Genomic DNA, 22630 nt, shown 5'->3' on the forward strand with positions numbered 1-22630 from the left:
ACACATTTTGCCTAAAAATAATAGGTTTAAATATGGAAATTACTCAAAATTAAGGACTTGACAACTTTTGCTGCTTTTATTATATCAGCATAATTTTTTGCCAAAAAATAGACCTTGTAAATATCTCAAATATATTTATTATTGAGATATATCCACTACTTAGTCCCAAAATGGTGGCTTTTAAAAAAAATAAAAAGTCGCATTTTCGTTAAAAAACATTTCAAAGTAAAAATGAAAATAACAAAAATGTTTTATATAAAAAATAACAGCAAATAAAAATATTTTATATTACATTTTATTAAATTATTTGCTTTTAAAACACGATTACTGCGGCACTTTTAATAAAAAAAAATTTTAAATATAAATTTTGTATTTATTTTTGCTTAGTTTGTTAATCATGATAGTTTTCTTCATTTTTCAAAATAAAATTGTGACCTATTTTTTAATTTACAGCCTGGGTGCCTCACTTTAATAACGGGGCACCTTCAATTTACAATTTACAAGTTGTTAGTTTAACCGAAATATTTTAGCAGGTACTATTAGCGGTAGTTTTTAAAACAAAACATTATAAATTTTTTTTATTGCTCACTTGAGTTTTAAAATAGGAGTGCAGGTTTAATTGTTTAGTCTCACCTATGCGACCTTGATGTTTTTAGGCGCAATTTTGGCCTTTGTTTGCCATTATATTATTTTATTTAATAATTTACTTTAAATATTTAATAAACATTTAAAATTGCTATAAAAACGCGATTCAAGTAAAACTAAAATGGCGATTATAATTTTATTGCATATGATTGACTGAATATATCGAAAATTAGAAAACACAATAATTGTTAATTTTTGTAGAGGCCATTGATATAGACAGTACGCAATTGTTGATATAATTTTGACAAAAGAATTTAAAAAGACAAATAAATATGTGTATTAACTACAAGGTTTTGAGAAAGCTCTTCACTATAAAATAAATAAATAAATAATGAAGATATGCTCACAAATATGAGTGGTGACAACATACAGATGAGATTAAAATAAGTAAAGGTAATTATAAAAAGTAAATAAACATTTCTAAATCCATCCAGTTACTTTAAAATTATCAGGAAATAAAAATACAAATTGTTTATTTCATTGTAAATTAAAAGATATTTTTTTATTGTCATAGTTTTCAAGTTACTACGTTTATTGTCACAAATTGAGAAGCTGCCATAATGACCACATATAGTAATTAATAAGTATTTGTCGTTAAAATAAAAACACAAATATTTAATTGTGTATTAACAATTTGTATTATTCAACAGTATTTGATATCGCTGACCTGTTTCTTAAATGTTTGTTTACCTCAGGGTCCAAGTTACATTTTTGTCGATGCAGTGGAACTCATATTTGGCTCAATTACAATACTAACTACATTAGACGCATGTCTTACAATGCAATATTAAAATGATTTTTAATATATTGTTTTATATTTTTATTATTTCAATTAATAAGGTAATCTGTGTTGCAAATAACTAACTGTTATAATTATATAAAATGTTAGTACAAAAAACAGATGTTTCATTCTACAAACGATTTATGATTATATAAAACAGATGTCGTTCTTTATATAATCCTATATTATTAAAGCAAAAAACTTAAGCTAGTTTTTAATTCCAGCACCGTCACAATTAAACTGTTATTAAATCTTTGAACAAACTAATTGTCGGTCGCTTGTTTTACACTCAAGATGAATTTTCACTAATACTGAATTTATATTGCTGTAAAATTATTATCTCTGAGGTCACGAGCTTTGAGCTTTTGAACCCAAAGACCGGGTGACCCAGGGAAAATCCCGGCTGACGTGACCTCTCAGCGTAACCGTTCATGTACCAAAGATAAAATACACAATGTGCTTCCACCGACAAGGATCACGTAACGTAACTATCTTATGCAGAAGGTTTTATTACAATTTCTTAATGTTCGCCGCATACTTTTTTGTGCAAATTTTGAATATACCAAATATAAACTCTTACGCTAAGATATTTGTATATACACAATGTATGATTGTTAAGCAAATAGCTACATATATCCCAATATTTAAGTGTAATTAAAACTACGTATGATAACATTTTTTGAATAAATTTAGTAATGCTGCTGATTGTTTTTTAACCGAATTTAAGACTTACTACTATATTATTTTGCATCGACTTGCAGTATATCTCAAAATAAGTAAAAGAAAACAGAAAAAAACTAAATATCTTAAGATAATGAAGTTCACATTTATATTTTTTTTAAATTGCAAGAAAAGCCAAAAAATATTTTTAGTATTAAAAAAAATTCTAATAAATCACAGAAATGCTACAGTTTAGAAAATAATTAAAATAAAATACGTTAAATAATACAAAAATATAATGTTAAATGAAACTGGTTAAAGAGACAAAAAAATAATGAAATAAAATTACATTTATTTCTTCTGAGAGAAACTATTACAACAACTTTCCCTATCAAATGAAAAATTTGTGGATAGTGTTTTTATGGTTGTTGATTTATTAAACTGATTGTTCGATTACAGAAGAATTATACGATATTTTTAACAGTCAAAAATATATAGGAAAAAAACACTTATCTTATATATAATATTATTGTTCTACGTTTTCGCTTCCGGACGCGCACGTTTTAAAATGAAACATTATATGCTCAATATAATACTCTGTAAATCGTATTGCTTTGTATGAACGGTACATAATAATACACGAAAACAAAGAAAATATATATTTAATTATAATAATATAAATAAAAATTTAATTTGCTTTGATTGATTTTCGTGCCGCCAATAATGCATTCTGTTGTTTCGACCAATGAAAAATAAGCATATAAATATAAAACAAGATGGACGACAGTACCATGACAACAGTTTTAAATAATTATTATTTAATAATAAAATTTTGCTACGCGACAATAATTTTCATTAATTCGTCATTTTACTGAATATAAATAATTGGATTGCAAATTAACTAGGTGTGTTATAACTATGAAAATAAATATATACATAATGTGTTGAGGATTAGAAGAATACATTGATTTAATTAGATAAACAATTATAAAACGATCTTCGTAATGAAATCAAATTTTGAATTCCCAGCGACGGACTCAAAGGCCAAAAAGTGAGTTTTTTTTTATATTACATAAATATTTAATAGTTCTTAAAAAGCACTCCAATTTTAAAATTAAATATTATAGGTTTAGATTCGTACTTATTTGTCAAGATTATCAGTCTTGAATTTCGCCTCTTAGTCTAGCTGTTTATTTAGATTTATATAAATTACATGAAAATCGACAGATGGCACAGTGGAAATATAGTATATGTTAAGTATAATATTATCACATTGAGTCATCTGAAATAATTCTTTAATTATGTATATATTGCAAATTTCAAATTTTTACGATTTCTTTTATATATTTTTTCATATTTATAATAAACTTTAACTTTTAATAAGCACGGGAAATGTTCTTAAGTAATTTTAGTGAGTCTATAGAAAACAAACTTTATTTGAGCGAATAACTTTTACTAATGTAAAAAACGCTGACGTTTTTATTAAAGTAAAAAAAAAATTTAATCAAGGAAAAATGTTATTATTGATACTACAACAGTGTTACAATTATATTTAACTTCCTAAAAAATGAATTATAAAAAAAATTATATAAAAATATTCTAGATTTTCGTTGTTTATTTTCAGAATAATTTTCATACATATTACATGTTCATATATATACAAAAGACATATATTATTTATTTTCTCCGTATTTTTAATTTAACATTCACATTTTTTTGCAAACAATTAATTAGTAAACTTTTTTATTGCTATTTGCAAAACAATTTCCATATCGCTGCTTTCTATATTCTGTGGGTGGTAAATGGCAAATATGAAAATTCACATTTTCGCTTATTTACGTTTGAAATCTATACGTAAGAAGGCAACATTTCATGCGAACGTGACGTATTGACATATTTATTATCGTGCATAATGGCACGTGTAGCGCTTTTTGTACAGGATATCCGCTTTTTTCAGGGGGTTTTCGCGGAAAAATAAACGAAAAGTGAAATTGATGGCTTACCCGACGACTTTGCGGATGCGGACGCGCATAAATTCGGCTAAGTGGTAACTTTAGATGGGAGCCTAGTCGGGTTGAAAATTAAACCGAAATAATTCAACCGCGTAGTCTACTTGCATGGAATTCAATAGAAATTCTATATTCAATGCAAATTTATAATAACAATCGGATATGACAATTAAAATAATATTAAATAAAAATAATTAAACATTTTATCTTAGTCTGAACATATATCTGTTTGATTGATTAAATTAACACAAGTAATGATTCAAATAAGATAAATACAAATTATATCGTAAAGATTTTTTCATTAGTTGTGACTCAACGTGTATTTGTGAATTGTTAAAAATTTTGATTTAATTTGTCAAATATCCAAAAATACAATAGTAAGAACGCCAAACATAACAATTGATAACACTTTCAGTATACCAATATGGTAAAATTATAATGACGTGATTTTTCCATTTTAGTTTTAAATGCCAAATATAATTTACGCTTGGATTTATAATAACACAATATTATTGCAATTAAAAGTTTGCCATTTTGTAGTTTAATGACTGTTTATTATTATTAACTTATTATTATATTGTAAATTTGCCGAAAAGCCATACTTTTATATAGTCATACTAGGCAATAAAGTTGGGTCAAATATGCATTTTATTTAAACAAAATACTACGGCTGATAATGAATTTTCATTGTGATTTTATTAGGATCCAACAAACTTTTTTAAATGCAAATAAAAATCGCATGAAAACTATATTTATCATTCGTATTTCCCGAAACATTTAAATTAAACTAATAATTTATCTGAGTAAAATTTGATTTGATGCTTGTAAAAAGGTTTTAAATTACAAATATATATATTATTTATATAATTTAGTAATAAAAATTACTTTTAACACAGCTATACTTTACAAATAAAATTACCATACAAATTTATTTATATTTTTAGTTGACTACTTCTAAATATCGATTGATCATCACCCCTTGACCCAGATGTCAAACTTTTGTATGCTATGAAGCTCCTTGTTTGAGCAAAGATTCAATTCACTGATACACTTGTCTCCGAGTCTAGCCTCCTTTGGACGATCCATAAAGCCTACACCATCAGCCTCAGACTATAAAATATTTGTTGAATTTAAAAAAATAATCTCTTTGATAGACGAAAATATATATGGCACGTGTATAAGATGAACTCAGCTTTCTTATAATCATTTATCATTTCCTGAGTTATATATTGTGAGCGACCGTGACTTTTCAGATGACAAACGGCAAGGCAATTGAGCTAAAATGTAGAGAAATTGTTTTAGAAGATTAAAATGTCTGAGCCGGCTGATGATGCTCGTTCGTTCGCCTCAGGGCGAATGCTTCTCTTTCTTCTTTACATATCGCGAATTGAAAGCATGGCGAACTTCTGTTGAAGAAGATAAAACTCTTGGCACACGCGATATTTCAAACTTCGATGTTGTCCTTTGATAAATGTTTGTGTTCAGTGTATGGTTTACGGAGCGTTAAGGAAAGTAACGCGTGAGGCAACCACTTTCATTTGGATTAAATCTAGCCTTAAGTAAATTATATTTATTTCAAGAAAAAGTGCCTTATTGCATAAATCATAGTTAATGAACTTTTTTTAATTCACAGCTAATTAAAAAATATTTTAATTGTAACGACTAATCGATACGTAGATAGCAGTAAAAGTACATTAATAATAAAAATATAGTTAAAAAATACATATTATTAAATATAAATAATTTAAAATCAGAGTATCTTGCAAAAAATACTATTTTTAGTATCACTAAAAATGCTAAATTAAATTTAAAATCCTCACTAACTTTACTCATGATAAAACAATAATCAACATTAGCAAAAATATGTTATATAATCATTTATTAATAAAAAAATAATTTAGAACGGTTCAAATATTAAATTTTAAGCTTGACCTTAGTGTATATTTTGTAAAATTATTAAAGTGTTAATTTTATTAGTATCATATCTAAAAAAAATAAGCTTGTTAATATAGTATTTCGATGTTTTTATTTAGCAGGTTTATCAATTGAATCACTTCACCACACAAAAAAATAAAAAGATTGGCAAAACCATTTCAATACATTAGCTGAAAATCTGTTGATAAGACAATTGATAAGTTGTCTTTAGCATTTAAATTATATGTGATTATACTTAAATTATTGTTATTTTTATTATAGTCTAGTGTGTTGGTGTTTTTACGAGGCATCCAAACTTCGAGAGCTCCTCAATCTGGACGCCGATCCAATTTCAGACCTCCGCTTCTCTCTTCGCATGCACTGATTCAGTGCAAAGCACACGAAAAACGTTTTTAAATTTTTGCACAACAAATAATAACATAAACTTTGTCTTAACGAAATAAACTTCCTATTTACGACTTGAAATTATATTTGGTTCACTTAGCAATTCATCAGACAGTCATTGTGTTTATTTTCACATTTAATCAACGTTTTATGGGAAGCTAGTGGCGGCACGTGCTACACTTTCCACAGTGGATATTTGAAAATTTATATCATTTTTCGTTCGTTTTGTACCGTGTGCCACCACCTGGTGCTTCTACCCAAATTCAACTTTTTGAAATACCATCTGTCCGCGGCCGTGGACGTCTGTGTTTCAACTTTGCACATAATCGCCATTGAATTTTCATAAGAGAATATTTTATTAAAAAGAAAAAGTAAACAAATCGCTTTACGATTTAAATATTATTTTACAGTTTGTTGATATTTTTCGCCCAGTTAAAAATGTGTTTCGTGTGTTAACTTTAGCGCGAGGAAGCGCAAATAAGTGCACTGTTCTGAATTGAATTGAAAAACTGAATATTTAAAATGTACACTAAAAATACAATGGTACGCATAAATGTCTATCAAAACACACTTGTTAACATACATACATAAATAATAAAAAATGCTCGTAAAAAAGCATGAAACTGAATAACTAAGTCATGCAAATATATTTAGATGAAAAACTGTAACATTAATTTTTGTTATAAAAATCTGTATATAAATTTAAAAACAAATAATATTTTATATAAATAATTGTTTTGCTGTAAATTTTATTATAAGTTAACAAATTTGATACGCTTAGTTTAAATCTAATTTAACACGTATATTTATTTTTACATATAGTAATAAAAAAAATTATTGCAGCATTTATTTAAATTTATCACGAAAGAGTAAGAAAGCACTAACATGTAAGCTGCTCTTTAAAACCGGGCCAATTGGCTTTAGAATATACAAAAAAAATATATTTATTTTAGCAGTAACGCCTAGCGTCAAAGTAACCGGCAGATGATCCGATTATAAGATATTCAACGCCAAGCCGGGAAAGTTTTTACATATAGCTAAATCGAGCGTTGATGGCCTGCCTTTGCGATAGTATGTGTTCGTGTCAGGAAATTCTAAATGCTGGTCGCGTTTTTATAATACATCTAGCAAGGTATTGCCATTTTGATTTAAACAGTCTTACAACGAGTGACTTGTGTTGAAATCTCGCGATGCTTAATCTCTGTTCATATTAGAATCACGAACCCGCCTCTGATTCCATTAGGTTTATTGTTATGCCTGTACACTCTCTGGAAGTTGTTTGACCTACGACTTTGAGTAAGCGTCCGGACGGCGGTCGTGAATGACGTCCGGACGGCGGCTTTTGTCACGTACAGCCCGCATATTTGCGCGCGATCGAAAAATGTGCCAAATAATCGCCATTTTTGAATTGTCATATTAATAATATTACGCTACTAATAATTATAAAAGTTTGTGTGCACACTCACCAATACAATATCAGTGAAAACTTTTCGGTCGTAAATATTCAATTAACGCAAAATCTTTATCGGCTTTTGCAAAATGCCATAAGGCATAAAAATGATACTTCAGAATACAAACACCACATTGTGTGACTATCCTAGAAATTGTCGCGATCGATTCTAAATAAGAATTCGTTATGGTGTGACATTAATATAAACCGATCTAGGAAAAAACATAAGGATATTCGAAACGATTTTTTTAACAAAATCAAGTACCACTAATTATTTTTTAATTATAAAATTTTATATGAAAAAAATATAATAACGATATTTGTTAGAAGAATATACTATCAAAAATATAATTAATCCTTTTTGATGCCTTAAAATATTCAAAGATGTCAGTAAGAGTCTGTTGAAGTCCCCGATAAGCATGTGGTATTATAACTTGACCACTTGACTACGATGCAGCGCTCGATATACGTGTTGACCATAGGACGCCTACGCGCATATTGAAATTGAACCGAGTTACTAGTTCTATCTTAGTTTGCAAAAAACCATATCACTGTCGTCATTTAACACGCGAAAAAGCGAAAGGGGAAGCTCACCGCTCGCGCTCGAAAGAGTAGCTCCGACTTCGGTCCGTTTGCCGACATTGTTCGGAAGCGCTCGAATCTGGCCAAGTCGACTGAATTACCCCCACTTTACTTCTCGTTCTCGGTAACCTCGGACAACTTCCGAGAGATTTTAGAGCGGGCAGAACCGAACTCGACCTTCTCCGTCCTTGGCCAAACTTGGCCAACTTCCAGAGAGTGTAGTACAGGCATTACGGTAGTAGTAAAAACATGCGATTTTATTAATATGTTTCGGTTTAAAACGCGTTTTGGTTAGCATTATAATATCGACGCACGAGTCGTGAACCATCTGCATCATTTCGTCTACCTTTCTTAAACCAATAATAATTTAATCTAATTTGTCAAGAAAATCTAGTAAGATTTCCATGTTTTAAAATTGCGATTTTCAATCGCGTAACCGATATTTAAGTACGATAAGCTAACTCATCAACTATTTTATTTCCATTAGGTTGGTGCATGCTGTTGGATGAGCTTCCGGGCTGATAACTGAGAGAGCTGTCTCTTATTTTTTCTGAGGAGCCGCCTTTGCAATCTTTTTTGCCTGAAACTGGCTGAAAGTGCGTTATCTTGCCCATTAACACTGATCTCTCCTCACTTTCATTTAGCTGGCGAACTTCCTTCTCTTTCGTCTCTAGTAGTTGCTGCGGACGGCCAGAAATTTTATAATGGCTTTTAGCTTTACAGGAGCTAAAGTTTGCAAGGTGGACTTTCTTGCAATTGCAGCATTTGGTTTCTCCCGATTATCGGTGCATCTGGATGTGTGATACTCTCCGGTGCATTTTACGCAACGCGGTTGCTAGTTGTAAAGAAGGATCAATCTCTGCTATACTGTCGCTGCCACATCAACCAGAACTCCACGCACACCATCTCTGCGCCAGCTTCTCCACATCGCTCGGAGAATAACGATCTCGCAATATGTAATATAATCCAATAAAATTCTCACTAGTTTTCACATGCGTCTTACTGGCTGCAAAGTCACACCCCTTAGGGTTATAAATCCCAAAATTAGTATTACTAATGATTTTTTAATATTAAGAATAATGACATACAAAAATTACATTAAAATTTTATATAATCATATTTAAAAAAATATGATTTTAACTGTCACAGATTGTAATTTTTATGATAAGACAACTTTTCAGTGAGCTCAAAAAGTTCGATAATGCTGCTTAAATAAATAAAGTATACGACCTTAATTTTAGGCACATACTGCAGAATTTCAAAACAAATTTTCCTAAATAATATATCTATAATTTGTTTTTTTTATAGATTTAATGGACATCTGTTTCAACATATGTAGTATATATTTATATATTTTACATATCATAAATAATGTATGAATCAAATGAGACGTCCAGAATATTAAGTGTGAACTTTATATAGTAACTTTTTTATTCTTTAATAATAATTTGCATCTATCATGGTGTAAAAAATGTTAAAAAAAAATGATTTTAACCAAATAAAAAAAGCAATAACAAATCAAATTTTTAAACTTCACATAAAAAGAATGATTATTAATTCTCTACGAACTCAATACTCACAAGTAGACGAATATCGATTAAAACATTAAATTTAGTTGTCTTTTAATGTTTTAAAAAAACACTAAAGTACTTAAGAATATGAAAGGGCAACTAAATTCAAGATCAAAATCAATATTCGTTAAAGTGCTTAAGATAAAAAAAAATATCCAGTTTCGCTTTAGATGTGTTTATGATTTATCTATTATTGCTTATATATTTATTTTAACTTTACGTTTGAATGAAAACCTAAACAACCTAAACCGAAAAAAGCGCACGAATATCAAAGTGTCACAAACCCGTAGCTCAATTTTACGCCAGTCAATACGTCAGTCTGAATCAGATAAAAATAATTGGTAGAAAATACGTTTTTTTATAAATTGGTTCGAATCTAGTACATGAAAAAAATAATGAATGTAAAAAATCCGTCTTAAATATTTAACCTTGCAAATATTACAGTTAATTTTTTTTATTGGCTATACGACAATTATTAGTTATACAAAAATATTTGTCGGCTGGGTATTGGTTGCATACAGCTGTACATATAATTATAAAATTTCTTCACTGATTTGACTCATTTATAAATTTGCTTAATTTTTTTATATACATATTTTCATAGACATACTTTTTTTGAACCTTTGACTTTGAATTTAATTCATATCTTTATAACTTACTAATAATTTAAAAACAAAGATCAAATATATAATATAAAGTACCTAGCTTAAAATACTTTTCAGTTTCAAATAAAATATATTTATTTGCTTACCCTTTTATTATTTTTTTAGTAGTGAAAAAGTCGGTAATAAACTCTTGTAGGTGTGTTATTTTTAATATTTTTTAATAACATTTTTGTCCATACTAAATTTAAAATCTACAAATAATTAATAACATTTAAAAAAAATTTACCATCTTACGGGTATCACAGTAGTGATGACCTGGATGCAGATCATTAAACTTCTCAAACAGTTCTAAATACGTGTTTAAGTAACTTGTCTTTGCATAATAACGGTAAGTCGTACATTGTATTCTTCAAAATCATTGAGACATGTATGAATCTTTTCTAATTTAAACGCTTATCTGTGGAACAAATTATATTCATTAATGTTTTTAGTATAGATGTAGATGTACTGACACCGCTTCATGTAAAAATCTGATGCCCTTACTAGATGTAAGCAGCTCATCTTGCATATTGTTGATATTTTCAGATCTAGTATATTATTAAAACCACCTTTTATAAAATTCCTTATAAAACTATCGAATATACTGGACAATATAAGAGGTTCATATGTCAGCAGTGGAGATTTATAAAGCAAGTTTCTTTTTGATACTGAGGCTACTTCTCCTTCGCTATTGCTAAAGTTGCCGAGAATCCTTTTTGTCTGGTGGTTTCCGTTTGTTTCTTTCAATTCAGATTAAATAAATACCGCGGATTAGACCACGTACGCTCAGGGGATCGCCTTACAGTTCATCTTAATGCACGAGGAGTCGATTAAAATATATCACGATTTTGCACAAGTTTATATATAAACGAGTGAATCAAACTGAATTATACAAATTTAAAATAAGTTAATAAATATAAAAACAATATATTTTTTATTTCAAAATTAAATTTTAATGACATAATTTTTAATATATAAAATTAATAAATTAAAAAATATACTTATATCATTAACTATTTATTTTTTACATGTCTTTCTCAGGCAATACATTTTTTGTTTCAGCTGAATATAGTTTATACAGCTGCCAATAGAATATTTACTCGAGCAGTTGACCTTTGAAAGACTACGATGAGAGCAGAGAAATGGAGCATTGCTCTCAGCAACACTTTCAATAATTTAAATTCAGTCGTGAGTAACCGCATAACTATTCGTAGATACGAACATTGCAAATACCCGAGATTTTTACGTGTTTGCCTCACGCAACGACACATAGCGGTTCGCCATAACCCGCTCCCGTTCCACATCATGTCCGTATGGGGGGTGATATATAGGGGTTGGCCCAGGCCAATATTGCCATCATTATTAAAATAAAGGGGGGAATACCGCAAAAGCCAAAAACTCGAATAAATTCGGCCAAGATGAGTCGCGCATAAATTTTAAAACCCACCACCCCCGCAAAGCCGAAACCGCAAGTGGAAAATTTGTTTTGTTCCACTTTTCGTATTTATCACTTTGCACATATCTCCCATACTCGATATAAGCGCGTACGATAATATATGTAATACGTACAACATTCGTATAAAAAGATCCGACATATATATCCTAACGATGTATTTATGTACATAAGTATGTAGGAAGCCCTGTTTATTTATCTTACCCGTTTCCCTTACATGCGCATATACTTAACGGTGTTCTTAACATGGTTCGCGGCCGTTTATATCATATAAGTAATTTTTTTTTCTTATATACAGCAATATTTGTAATATTATTTTTTCAAGTTCAAATAAAAATCTTCTAACTTTTATAATATAGTTTTAAGAAAAATTATGATTTTTTTATACTTTATTTATTTCTTCATAAAATCAGTTCAAATATAATAATAACCACACAGTATTTTATAAAAATATTAAATTTATTTTATAAACATTTAAAGCGCATAACATATTAATAACAAATTTGATAAAAGCATATTTAGGTGTTTTAGAAATACCAAGTCTAACTAAACTTTTAAAGAAGCTATTAAAGAATTATGATTTCGATCTTAAAATCAGGTTCGAATAATATATTTTTGCCTTTTTAATTATAGTTATTTTTTTCAGAATAAGAAAGCATAGTACAGCTGATTTGCAAGATTATGTTTTGTAGAAATATACTGATTTTTTTAGCAATATTTTGTATGTAAATGTTAATTTTATATGTAATTATAAATTTATATGTATTTAATTATCAATTTACATATACTCAAGTATGATACCATCTTTTGATATTTAAAAATATTACTTTTTATTCAGGGCTATACACAATATTAATTATTATTTTTCAAAAAACTTTGCTGAAATCTTTAAAATCATAATTTAAGAGACAATTATTTTTCTGACTGACGAGTTCTTTTTATTTTTTTTAAATATATGATAAAGAATGGACAATAAATTTGGCATATATAAGAGACGTTGTAATAATTATAATATTAGATAGTTACTTTAAATCCAAATAAATTGTAATTTATTTTCTATTATACATTTTTTCACAATAAATTCTAGTGAATCGTAAAAAATTACAAATACAATAATTAATTTAATTTATTTATATGTCCTTGATTCTAGTAGTGAACATATAAAAAATAAAAGTTTTATGTACGAGTCTTGGAACTAACGGCGAGCAACTTACTCCGGGACTTACTGGTGTCACAGCAGTAATCACCTGGTTACAGATCTTTAAACTTCTTGGACGAATCTTAAGACGTTTTAAGTAACTTGTATTTAAATTTAAACGGTAAGCCATACAAATTAAATAACATGGTTTTCATAACTTCTACGAATCTCTCATTATATTTTTTTATTACATTAATTAAATCTATATGGATATACATATATACGAATCCTAAAGTTTAGCCTAAATATATATTTTAAATAAAAAGATAATAATTAAAAAATGTGATACCATAAATATACTACATTATTGTTGTATTTTAATTTTGAAAAAGAAGTTTCAATCTCTTTATTTTATATAATTTAAAACATAATTTTCACAACAGATACATTGTATCTTTGTTTTTGATAATGAAACTTTATATACTTGAAAATTTGACAAAAAACGTTTTTTTTATTTTGATACATTTATTTATTGAATTTTAAGGTACATACATTATTTTACACTAAACATAAAAAAAAATATTAAAAAACCTACAACTTAAACCATTTTATTTCATATTATATTGCTATACAATACTTGACTCGAGCTAATTTTTTTAAATTTTTGTTGATGCGTTGCGTTGATTTTATAAAACGTTTATTATACAATACATGTCATTTAATTTTTACATTTTTTATAGCTACAATTTATTTTAAAAAAATTAAAAAAAAAAACTTTTTACAATTTAAGTAAAAATATAGAAAAAAAAATCAATAAATAAAGTGATAATTTGAGTACGATTAGTTTTAGTTCTAGAACCATAAGTATTGTTATGCAAAATCTTTTAATAGTTTTTTTGGTATAAAAATGACATTGTTCTTTTATTGTTGATAATTGAAGTATAAAAAGGTGTGGGAGATCCACTCAGCTGCATTTTAACTCTACGGTCATTCAAACTTATAAAAAAGACATTGCAACTTGCTTTAACAAAAAGCTTAATAAACAATTAGAGAATACATAATACCAAAATTGCAATTGTTGGGTTACATTCAGTAAATTCACCCGTAAACCGCTTGTAATCATCAAAAAAACTACCCTAGTGTGCGCAAAGAATGCGATATACAATGCGTCTTTCTAGCGTAAAAACCGCTATTGTAATATATTATTTAAATTGATGATTTCAAAAGTTCACTTTATAAATTAAATGCTTGAAAATATTTTGCTGGTTGAATATGCAAGCGATGCATTTGGCTCACTAACATCCGCATCTGTGATTTGACAGAAACGTGTTAAAGTAAAAGTAAAAAACATGTTACACAGACACAGACGAGAGACGATCGTCACGATTCGAGAGCAGACGATCGAGCGACAAGATGACCACTACGATTTAAGAATCGATTGATTCGAGACGATCAACCTATTCAAAAAAGTAACCAAACCAAGAACAAACACGAAAGACCTTAGCGAATCAGAAAACCTTTCTTGTCATCCATCAGCTTCTTCACCAATATTTAAGTAATGAAATACAACTCCTAACTACTTTTTTGTAGTAATTTGTAAATAATAAAATATAAACTGTTACCAGCTTTTTCAGCGTCTATTTAGGCGGTAAAGTTACATCCTTTCGGCCTCAAATCCAAAAGAGGTATATTATATATAATTTTCATACTTTTATTTTGAATGAATTGCAATTAAGGAAAATAGTATCACTTGTGTTACTACACACCAACCAAGCATATGTTAAGTTGGATCTGCATATTGTTTTATAGATACAAATTTCATGTTTTGTAATAAACGTGCTCTTTCTATTAAATATCAGTCTAAGGACCGTAATTTGCTCTAAAAAGCAAAGTTCCAAAATATTTTTATATGGGATAAAATTATCACTAGTGTTACTCCACACCAAGCAAGCATATGTTAAAATAGATCTGAATATTATATTAAACACAAAAATTTCATTTTTTGTACTAAACATGCTCTTTCTATTAAATATCAGTCTAAGGACAATAATTCGTTCTAAAGAGCAAAGTTCCAAAATATTTTTATTAAAATCAGGCTCAAAGTCCAGGTGTAAGTTTTATGTATTTACCGCTTGTTTTTCATTTTACGCTACCGCCTTGTTTATTTTAGGGGGACAGTGGCAAAGTTTAAGCGTGTTGTAAATATAATTGCTTCTGTTTTATTTTATTTTATTTTAATTTTTCCACCTCAGCTACAACGGAGTAAATCAGTTTTAACTGAATTGGTAACATCTTTATAAATAATAATGTGTTTTTTAATTAAAAAATAATAATTGTCATTTTACAGCTAAAGCTGCTTTTTTATAATTTTTCGTTTATCATATAAAACATATTTTTTATAAGCAAAAGTAGCTCAATATTAGAGAATTCTGAATAATTTGTATAATGTATCCTATCTCTATTTTAATTAATTATCACGTTATTCATCCGTGAGATTAGGAAAATTCAGGCAAACTTAATCTATGAAAATAAATAACTAATTTTAATCTCTCAGACACGATAAAAAAAATGAAAAAACACCAAGGTCCATGTAAGATTCGAACCCAGGACTTTCAGGTCAATAGCAAGAAACTTATTCCACTTGTTTTTCGTGCTGGTTATTGATAATAGCGCATATTTATAAATAACAATTTGAGTCTGCTGCAGGGGCCCGAGCCCGTTGCCTTTAGATTACCAGTCTAGGTCTTAGAGACTACGCTATTTTGACAGTTATGAGAGATCAATACAACAAACTTTTTAAGTTAGCACTGTTTGCAGTAAACATATGATTTTTTAGCTCATTTTTGCGTTGTTATCCACTGAAAATGTAGTTTCAAAACGCTTTTCGCTAAAATTAGCTTGATGTCAAGTCCTGCGACTATTACTTGAGCTGCAATCGCCTTATTTAAACTTATTTTAACACTAGTTTTATGAGTGGCTTGTGAAGCACTACAGCCACAACTAAATTCGTAGAAAAGAAGATGTCGGAAATGCATTTTTTATCTAGTTTACTTTAATTATAGGATAGAGTGTTTTATTTCATAAATAATAAAGTCATAATAGCAAAGTAAGTACAAGTTTTTAAAATTAAAAATATATATTACAAAACCTACCTTAGATTTATTTTTACCTCTAGTTAATAAATTTCGTAGTTTAAATATTATTTCATGTTTAAGAAAAATGTTTTTTTTATTATATTAAACTATAATGAAGACTATTAGGATTAAAATGCTACATTTTTTTTCATATTCTCTAAAAATAAAAGTACTTATCATTCCAATCGCATATATTTCTAACAATGCGAATATACCCGCGTCCTTGGCAAGACTTTTCCAAATCGCTTCATGCACGAACGGCGCCAAGGGACCTCCGTAAGGGATATTCGAAAATATTTGTAACAAATCCGAAGGGGACAAGGCAAAACGCCAAAGGACTCGTTCTTTTTTTGGGTCACTTAACCTACAAATCTTATTGATATTTATTGCCGGACGGGGGTAGGCGACTCGAGCCCCCAAAACCCCGAAATGAAGATGTAAATTCACTTCGTCTGGGGGGCAGTAATAGCGGCAAAACTAGCGCATTCCTCTCGGTTTCTCTTTTTTGTGATTTATATCGTGTTTTCATTTTTACCCAAGATCCCGTCGGATCTTAGGGATTTTTTTCAAGAATTTTCCGCTAGGTCGAGCGGAATAAATTTGACAGTCCCACACTGCAGTGCGTACAGATTTAATAAGACATGTGTCAATACAACGCTAGATATCTCCAAGCTGTTTTTTCTAGGAAGCATATTGTCAATTATGTCGTAATAATGTATTTATGAAATATAAGCCAAAACAAGTTAGACGTTTCTAGTATCTGGTAATATAAATAATAATAGTGCGATTATATAGATACAGTGTTAAAACAATAAACAATATTATTATTAATTGTGGCATAATGATCAAATACATGAATAAAAACTATATAAAATAAGTATACGTATTAATAACTAATACCACAAATAATATTCTACAACTAGATTTATTCGATTAAAATAAAATAAGTTGAAATACATATATGTCAAATTACATCGTTATATGTATCACTATAATAACAAAATGTTTTGTATACGTGACTAAATTAAAAAAATCTAGCACAATTTTTCATAATATCACAAGCAATATTACTATATTTATTAATTTTATTTTAATGAAAATAAAACAAATTATACACATGTTTTTAAAGCTTAAGTGTTTAAGCTCACACCTTTCAAAAACATAATTTTAATCTACATTTCAAGCTTATGTTCACAACAACCAGAAAAACACACAAAACACGTTTTTACTATATTTTATATTTTAATAAATACATTAACATAAAGTTTTATTTAAAACAGTATATACAAAATATCTCATTATTAAATGATGCAATTTTATATACATATAAAAAATACGTGTAATCTGTAGCAAATACATTCTTCCAAAGAAAAATCAGATTTGACTCATAATCTCTTTTCTGGTGTTATAGCGCCGTGGGGTTTCACAATTTTCAAAAGCTCGAAACAAAATTTTCATACATAAATGTATGAGCCATAAACAGATAGCAAGACCTTTATTCTATCAACTCATAAATTCATTCTTTACAAAAAAATATTACATAATCACAAAACCTGATACGGCATTCGAGTATGTAAATATGCTAAAAAATATACAATAAATAACAATTTATTTAGGCATAAAAATATCAATAAATTAAAACACGTTTTTAGTTAATATAATACTTCTGTCATTAAAATGTGATTTAGCGCAATGAAACTATCAATGTCGATAAAGTTATGAACTTTATTGTTGCACTCGACTTTGCACATGTTTTCTCTCTTTTCAAATTTTCACATAAACGTTAAAATGCGTTTCTTTCATTTCACAAAGACAATCAACACCCAGCCAAAGCCGATTCAATTTCCAATGGAACAATTCAATTTGGTCCTTCCACTTTTTAATCAATCTTCGACGAGGCACTTTAGTATCTTCACATACACACACGTTTATATAATATATAAATTCGTTCTTTTAGTACACAAATTTAGGCAAAAACCTCTTTGACCAAGGCCAGTAAATTTGCACCTTAATAAAAAAATCTCTGCAACGAGGTTTGGTATGGTTTATCATGCAATACTTCCAAACCGGTGGATAATATACAGTTTTTGTATCTAACGGTATTCCCATTTTCTTAATCCGTTTGTAAATCTCCTTCCACGTTCTCGGTTGGGCACAATCGCTATCTTCTTGGAATGCATCAAATATGTTATTGATCAAAGGTTTGCCTTGAGGTGGTGGTAGAATTGGGGTTTTTGATGGGGGCGCTGTTTTAGCTGCATTTGTAGTTTTAATCTAAAAATATAAATAAATATATACATTTAAAATATTATACATTTTTTTTAAAATAAATGTATTTATAATAAATTAACATGTATTAACTTAATATTATTTTTGTATTTAATATGCCTAAGGTTTCAAATTTGAGAAAGATGAACATTATCTTTCTAAAACTTTCTCGAAACTACATGACACTACATGCCTACGGTCCTAGTAGCTATCTCTACCAACGTACGTGGTGGGGACACAGTAGGCCCGCATGACCATGTACCAAAAAAATTAAACGTGACACACCAAACTGTACTGAACCTAAACACGCAGAACACAACTTAGTTTAAGATTGACAACATTATTATAGATAACTATGATTCAACTTATTTTAAAATTAAATTAAATATTTAATTTTTTTATAAAATTTTATCAATAACGAAATTATTTTTCAATATATATTTAGCAATAAAATATATTTTTTTAAATTTATACTGATCTTGTTTATGACAAACATTAAATTTTACTCTAATGTTTTAAATATTAGGTTCACCCATTAGCGTACAAAATTTTCTGTTCTACACTACACAATCACTAACAGTAAATGAGTTTCAGAAATGATAATTAGACTAGTTCAAAGGGCTTTGTCCTCTTCAGCCGTCTTATCAAGTTGTCCATATTGCGGAGCTTGCTGTCTCGATGTTGATGTGCTGACGAAGCCTCGTTCCATGTTTAACAGCAAACCCTTTTATACTAGCACTTTATGAATATTTTCAATTGCTTAGTTATATTTTTATTAGTGAAATAGATATGTACCGACTTATATTATTCAACTTTATTTTTCATTTTTTGTTTAAGTTTTTTGGTAGAATTGTTATTTATTTTCCCACTACTAGAATTGCTTTATCATCAGTTAATGTTGCAATTGAGATATTCTTTATTTGTGGCAAATCATACATCAAATCATATAATGGTTTTATTGGCTTGGGAATCATTATTACTTCTGCTATTTTCCAGGCACTGGGTACATATTTTAATCTTAATACTTCCTTAATTAAATATGTTAGTTCAACTATCGATTGCTTTATTTGAATTAATATTTGTTATGAGTTCTATAGCTTCTTCTGTTGGTGTAACATTTTTTTTCTTCGTTTTCATGGCTTTCTATTTCCCTTCCTGTGTCGTTGTCCTGTATTTAAATTTCTTAAAGGTTTAAAGATTTCCCTTATATGGTTTGCAAAAGTGTAGGTTTTTTGTTTGTTATCTCTTACCCAAACTTTTTATATTGTTTTGATTGGCGACATATGGATTAAAAGTCTTTTAAGTTCTTCAAAAAGAATATTCTGAATTTTTATTTGCTGTAAAATTGTTCAGGTGATTGTGCCTTATTATTTAGAATAAATTAATAAACTTATTTCGAAATCTAATACGACTCTATTGTTATAAAATTATACAACAAGATTAAAAAACAAGACATAAAATTGATGACGATTTATATAATTGATAAATATAATTTCACTAATTAGGCCATTTAATATATATTAAAAGATTATAATTTCGCTGGTCAAGTCAAATGGTTTGACACAAGAGGTTGAACAGACAAAATTTACCGTAAAACAAAAAGTTAGCACAGATGTTATTGCAGTAGACAATGTGACAATATCACCTAGTAACAGCTGATTGAACAAACATTTTTAAATATTTCAACGAAAAAACTATACTTATGGATGGGAGAATTGTCCACCTCAGATAATATCGATGAGAATATGTGAGACGCATTTTATTTTTGATATGACGTGAATCCTTTTCCATTGCATCATCACTTTCACATTAGGTATCACGTTTTTTTTACGTTTGATATCAACCAAGATAAAAGAAATGTACTCACAACCGTCAAAACTCCCAAAATAACGAATAACCTTGCCACCTTCATGCTTACAGTAATTATCGCACAACTTCACCACTACGTAGTTAACTTCAAACTAATTGAACATTTATTTGTCATATTTGAACACACACACACACACAAATGTGAAGTATAAACGTATGTAACACGTCGATATAGTTGATTTAGCGTTTATAGACTAAAGAATAATCTTAAACATTGCCTTTTGTGCCAGGTGTCGCAGCAGCTTAAATGACTGTGTGTGTACTCAACAATACAAACACAAACAAATATTATATTTTTCAATCGTTGGATGAACCATCACACCTGTTTCGTTATAAAACATATTCAATTATAAATATACTATACTACTCATATTTTTTCAAACAAATATATGTGCGATTAGTTATCACACGTATAGCAGCTCTAGTATTTGACTTTATGTCACAACTTTTTTATCCTAATTATTTTCGTTTGTATAAAATCTTTTTTTTTTTTGTATGAAAAATTTGTAATCTGTCCTTATAGGACATTAAACAATTTTTTTGTCCGTTTAGTGACAGGTGGGTGAGTTGCCACTTCGCAACTGAAGAAATAATTTTAGCCTTTACTTCATAATATTTCCTTCTTCTTCGTGCATTTTAAAAAAACTTTTGTTTGTAAAATGAGTTTTACTTATAAGAATTATATCTATGTTATTATTTGTATAAATTTTCTTACTTCCTGACTATGTTGTGCCAAGCCATTGGCGTTCCAAAATGCAATTATCAAAAAATGGGCAGACATTTATTTAAACTTCCACAAACTTCCAAAAACCCATAAAAATGTGTTTTTATGTTTTTTTTTTATATTTACGAATACTATTAAATAAACCCTAACATCCATTTAAGTCGTATATATTTTTTCATAAATTATTGCTATTTTTAAATTAAATCTATGTTAATCTTTATTTATTATTACATACGTAACATATTATTTTACATCGCATAAAAAATTAAATGAGCTTTTATTGCCTTATATTGTACATAATGATGTTATATATTCTTCAAGCTGTGTCTGAGAATTGAATAATAATTTTATAAAACTTTAAAGGCGTTACAGAATAGTGTATGGTTAATTATTTTCATGGTATCTATTTTATTTGCAAGCTTCAAAGAAAACAATATAAGGATAGAAAGAAAGCATCTAAACATTAGAGCGTGAAAATTAAAAGACCTTAAAATATAATAAAAAAAAACCTTATTCTGACTAATCAGAAAGCTGTTGAGCTAATTGCAACGACGAATAAAATATTTTAAAATATCAACCCAGTAAATTGGTATACCTTAAAATCTCTTTAAAAGCTTGTCTATTAATATTACTGTTGAAAAACCATTATTAAATAATTATTAAATAATAATTGTGATAATAAAGTAATAAAAACAGTGAACCCTTAAAGAATAAATCTCTTAAATTAAATATCTACATACATATGTACATAGTTTTTTAAACTAACTTGCTGTATGATAAACAATTATTAAACATAAAAAAACACCTGAGGATGCCTAAAAACATATTTTTTTATAAAAATTTACATAATATGTACACAATAATTTAATATAAATAATACAACAACATAAATCAAAGAGAACGTGTAAAATGCAAACATTTATAAATGTCAAATGACATTTTAGTCGCCTTTAAAATTCAAAAGATTCAGTCATCAATCAATCATAAAAACTAGCAAATACATTTAGTAATAAATCAAAAACAGGCTTAAAATAGAATACTGACACAAAGCTTCCAAACATGTTTGAAGACATTTAAGCGCCTGCTCGTTTAACAGAGTTTCATACCTTCTGGATTCAAGCTAAAAGAATAATGGATTAAAAATAAGTTAATTTTAAAGAATGTAGAAATCTTTTAATCGGTGATCTCAAAAAATTAGAGATTGTGGTAAATCGCGAGGAAAAAACTTGTTATGGTTATAAGAATTTTGCATGACGCTTTAGCGGAGTATTTTTACTCCGTCTATTAAAAATCATCTGCAGCTCTCGATTGCAATTAAGTGTTGATTGAATCTCCAATCATCTAGCACCACAAGACTTGAATTTATATTAAAGGAAAGTTAAG

The 22630-nt window shown here is 28.3% G+C and overlaps 1 protein-coding gene across 1 annotated transcript; it reads right to left on the reverse strand.

The window, feature by feature from the left end:
• Window positions 1–17751: 17751 nt before the first annotated feature.
• Window positions 17752–20719, reverse strand: LOC148235239 (uncharacterized). Its single transcript, XM_088186339.1, has 2 exons — window positions 20522–20719; window positions 17752–18660 (listed from the first exon to the last, which is right to left on the reverse strand). The coding sequence occupies exons 1-2, from the start codon at window positions 20564–20566 to the stop codon at window positions 18340–18342; spliced, it is 366 nt and encodes a 121-aa protein (XP_088042465.1). The 5' UTR covers window positions 20567–20719; the 3' UTR covers window positions 17752–18339.
• Between the last annotated feature and the right edge of the window lie 1911 nt (window positions 20720–22630).

This window comes from Plectrocnemia conspersa, unplaced genomic scaffold (assembly GCF_051122295.1).
Source record: "Plectrocnemia conspersa isolate PC_06_02 unplaced genomic scaffold, ASM5112229v1 ptg000005l, whole genome shotgun sequence".
Taxonomy (NCBI): domain Eukaryota; kingdom Metazoa; phylum Arthropoda; class Insecta; order Trichoptera; family Polycentropodidae; genus Plectrocnemia; species Plectrocnemia conspersa.

Bases quoted from the DNA above. Each gene is read 5' to 3' on its own strand.
- LOC148235239 (XM_088186339.1), bottom strand. From the start codon at position 20,566: ATGAAGGTGGCAAGGTTATTCGTTATTTTGGGAGTTTTGACGGTT. The intron at 18,661-20,521 runs GTGAGTACATTT...TTATATTTTTAG, and splicing joins TTTTGGGAGTTTTGACGGTT to ATTAAAACTACAAATGCAGC.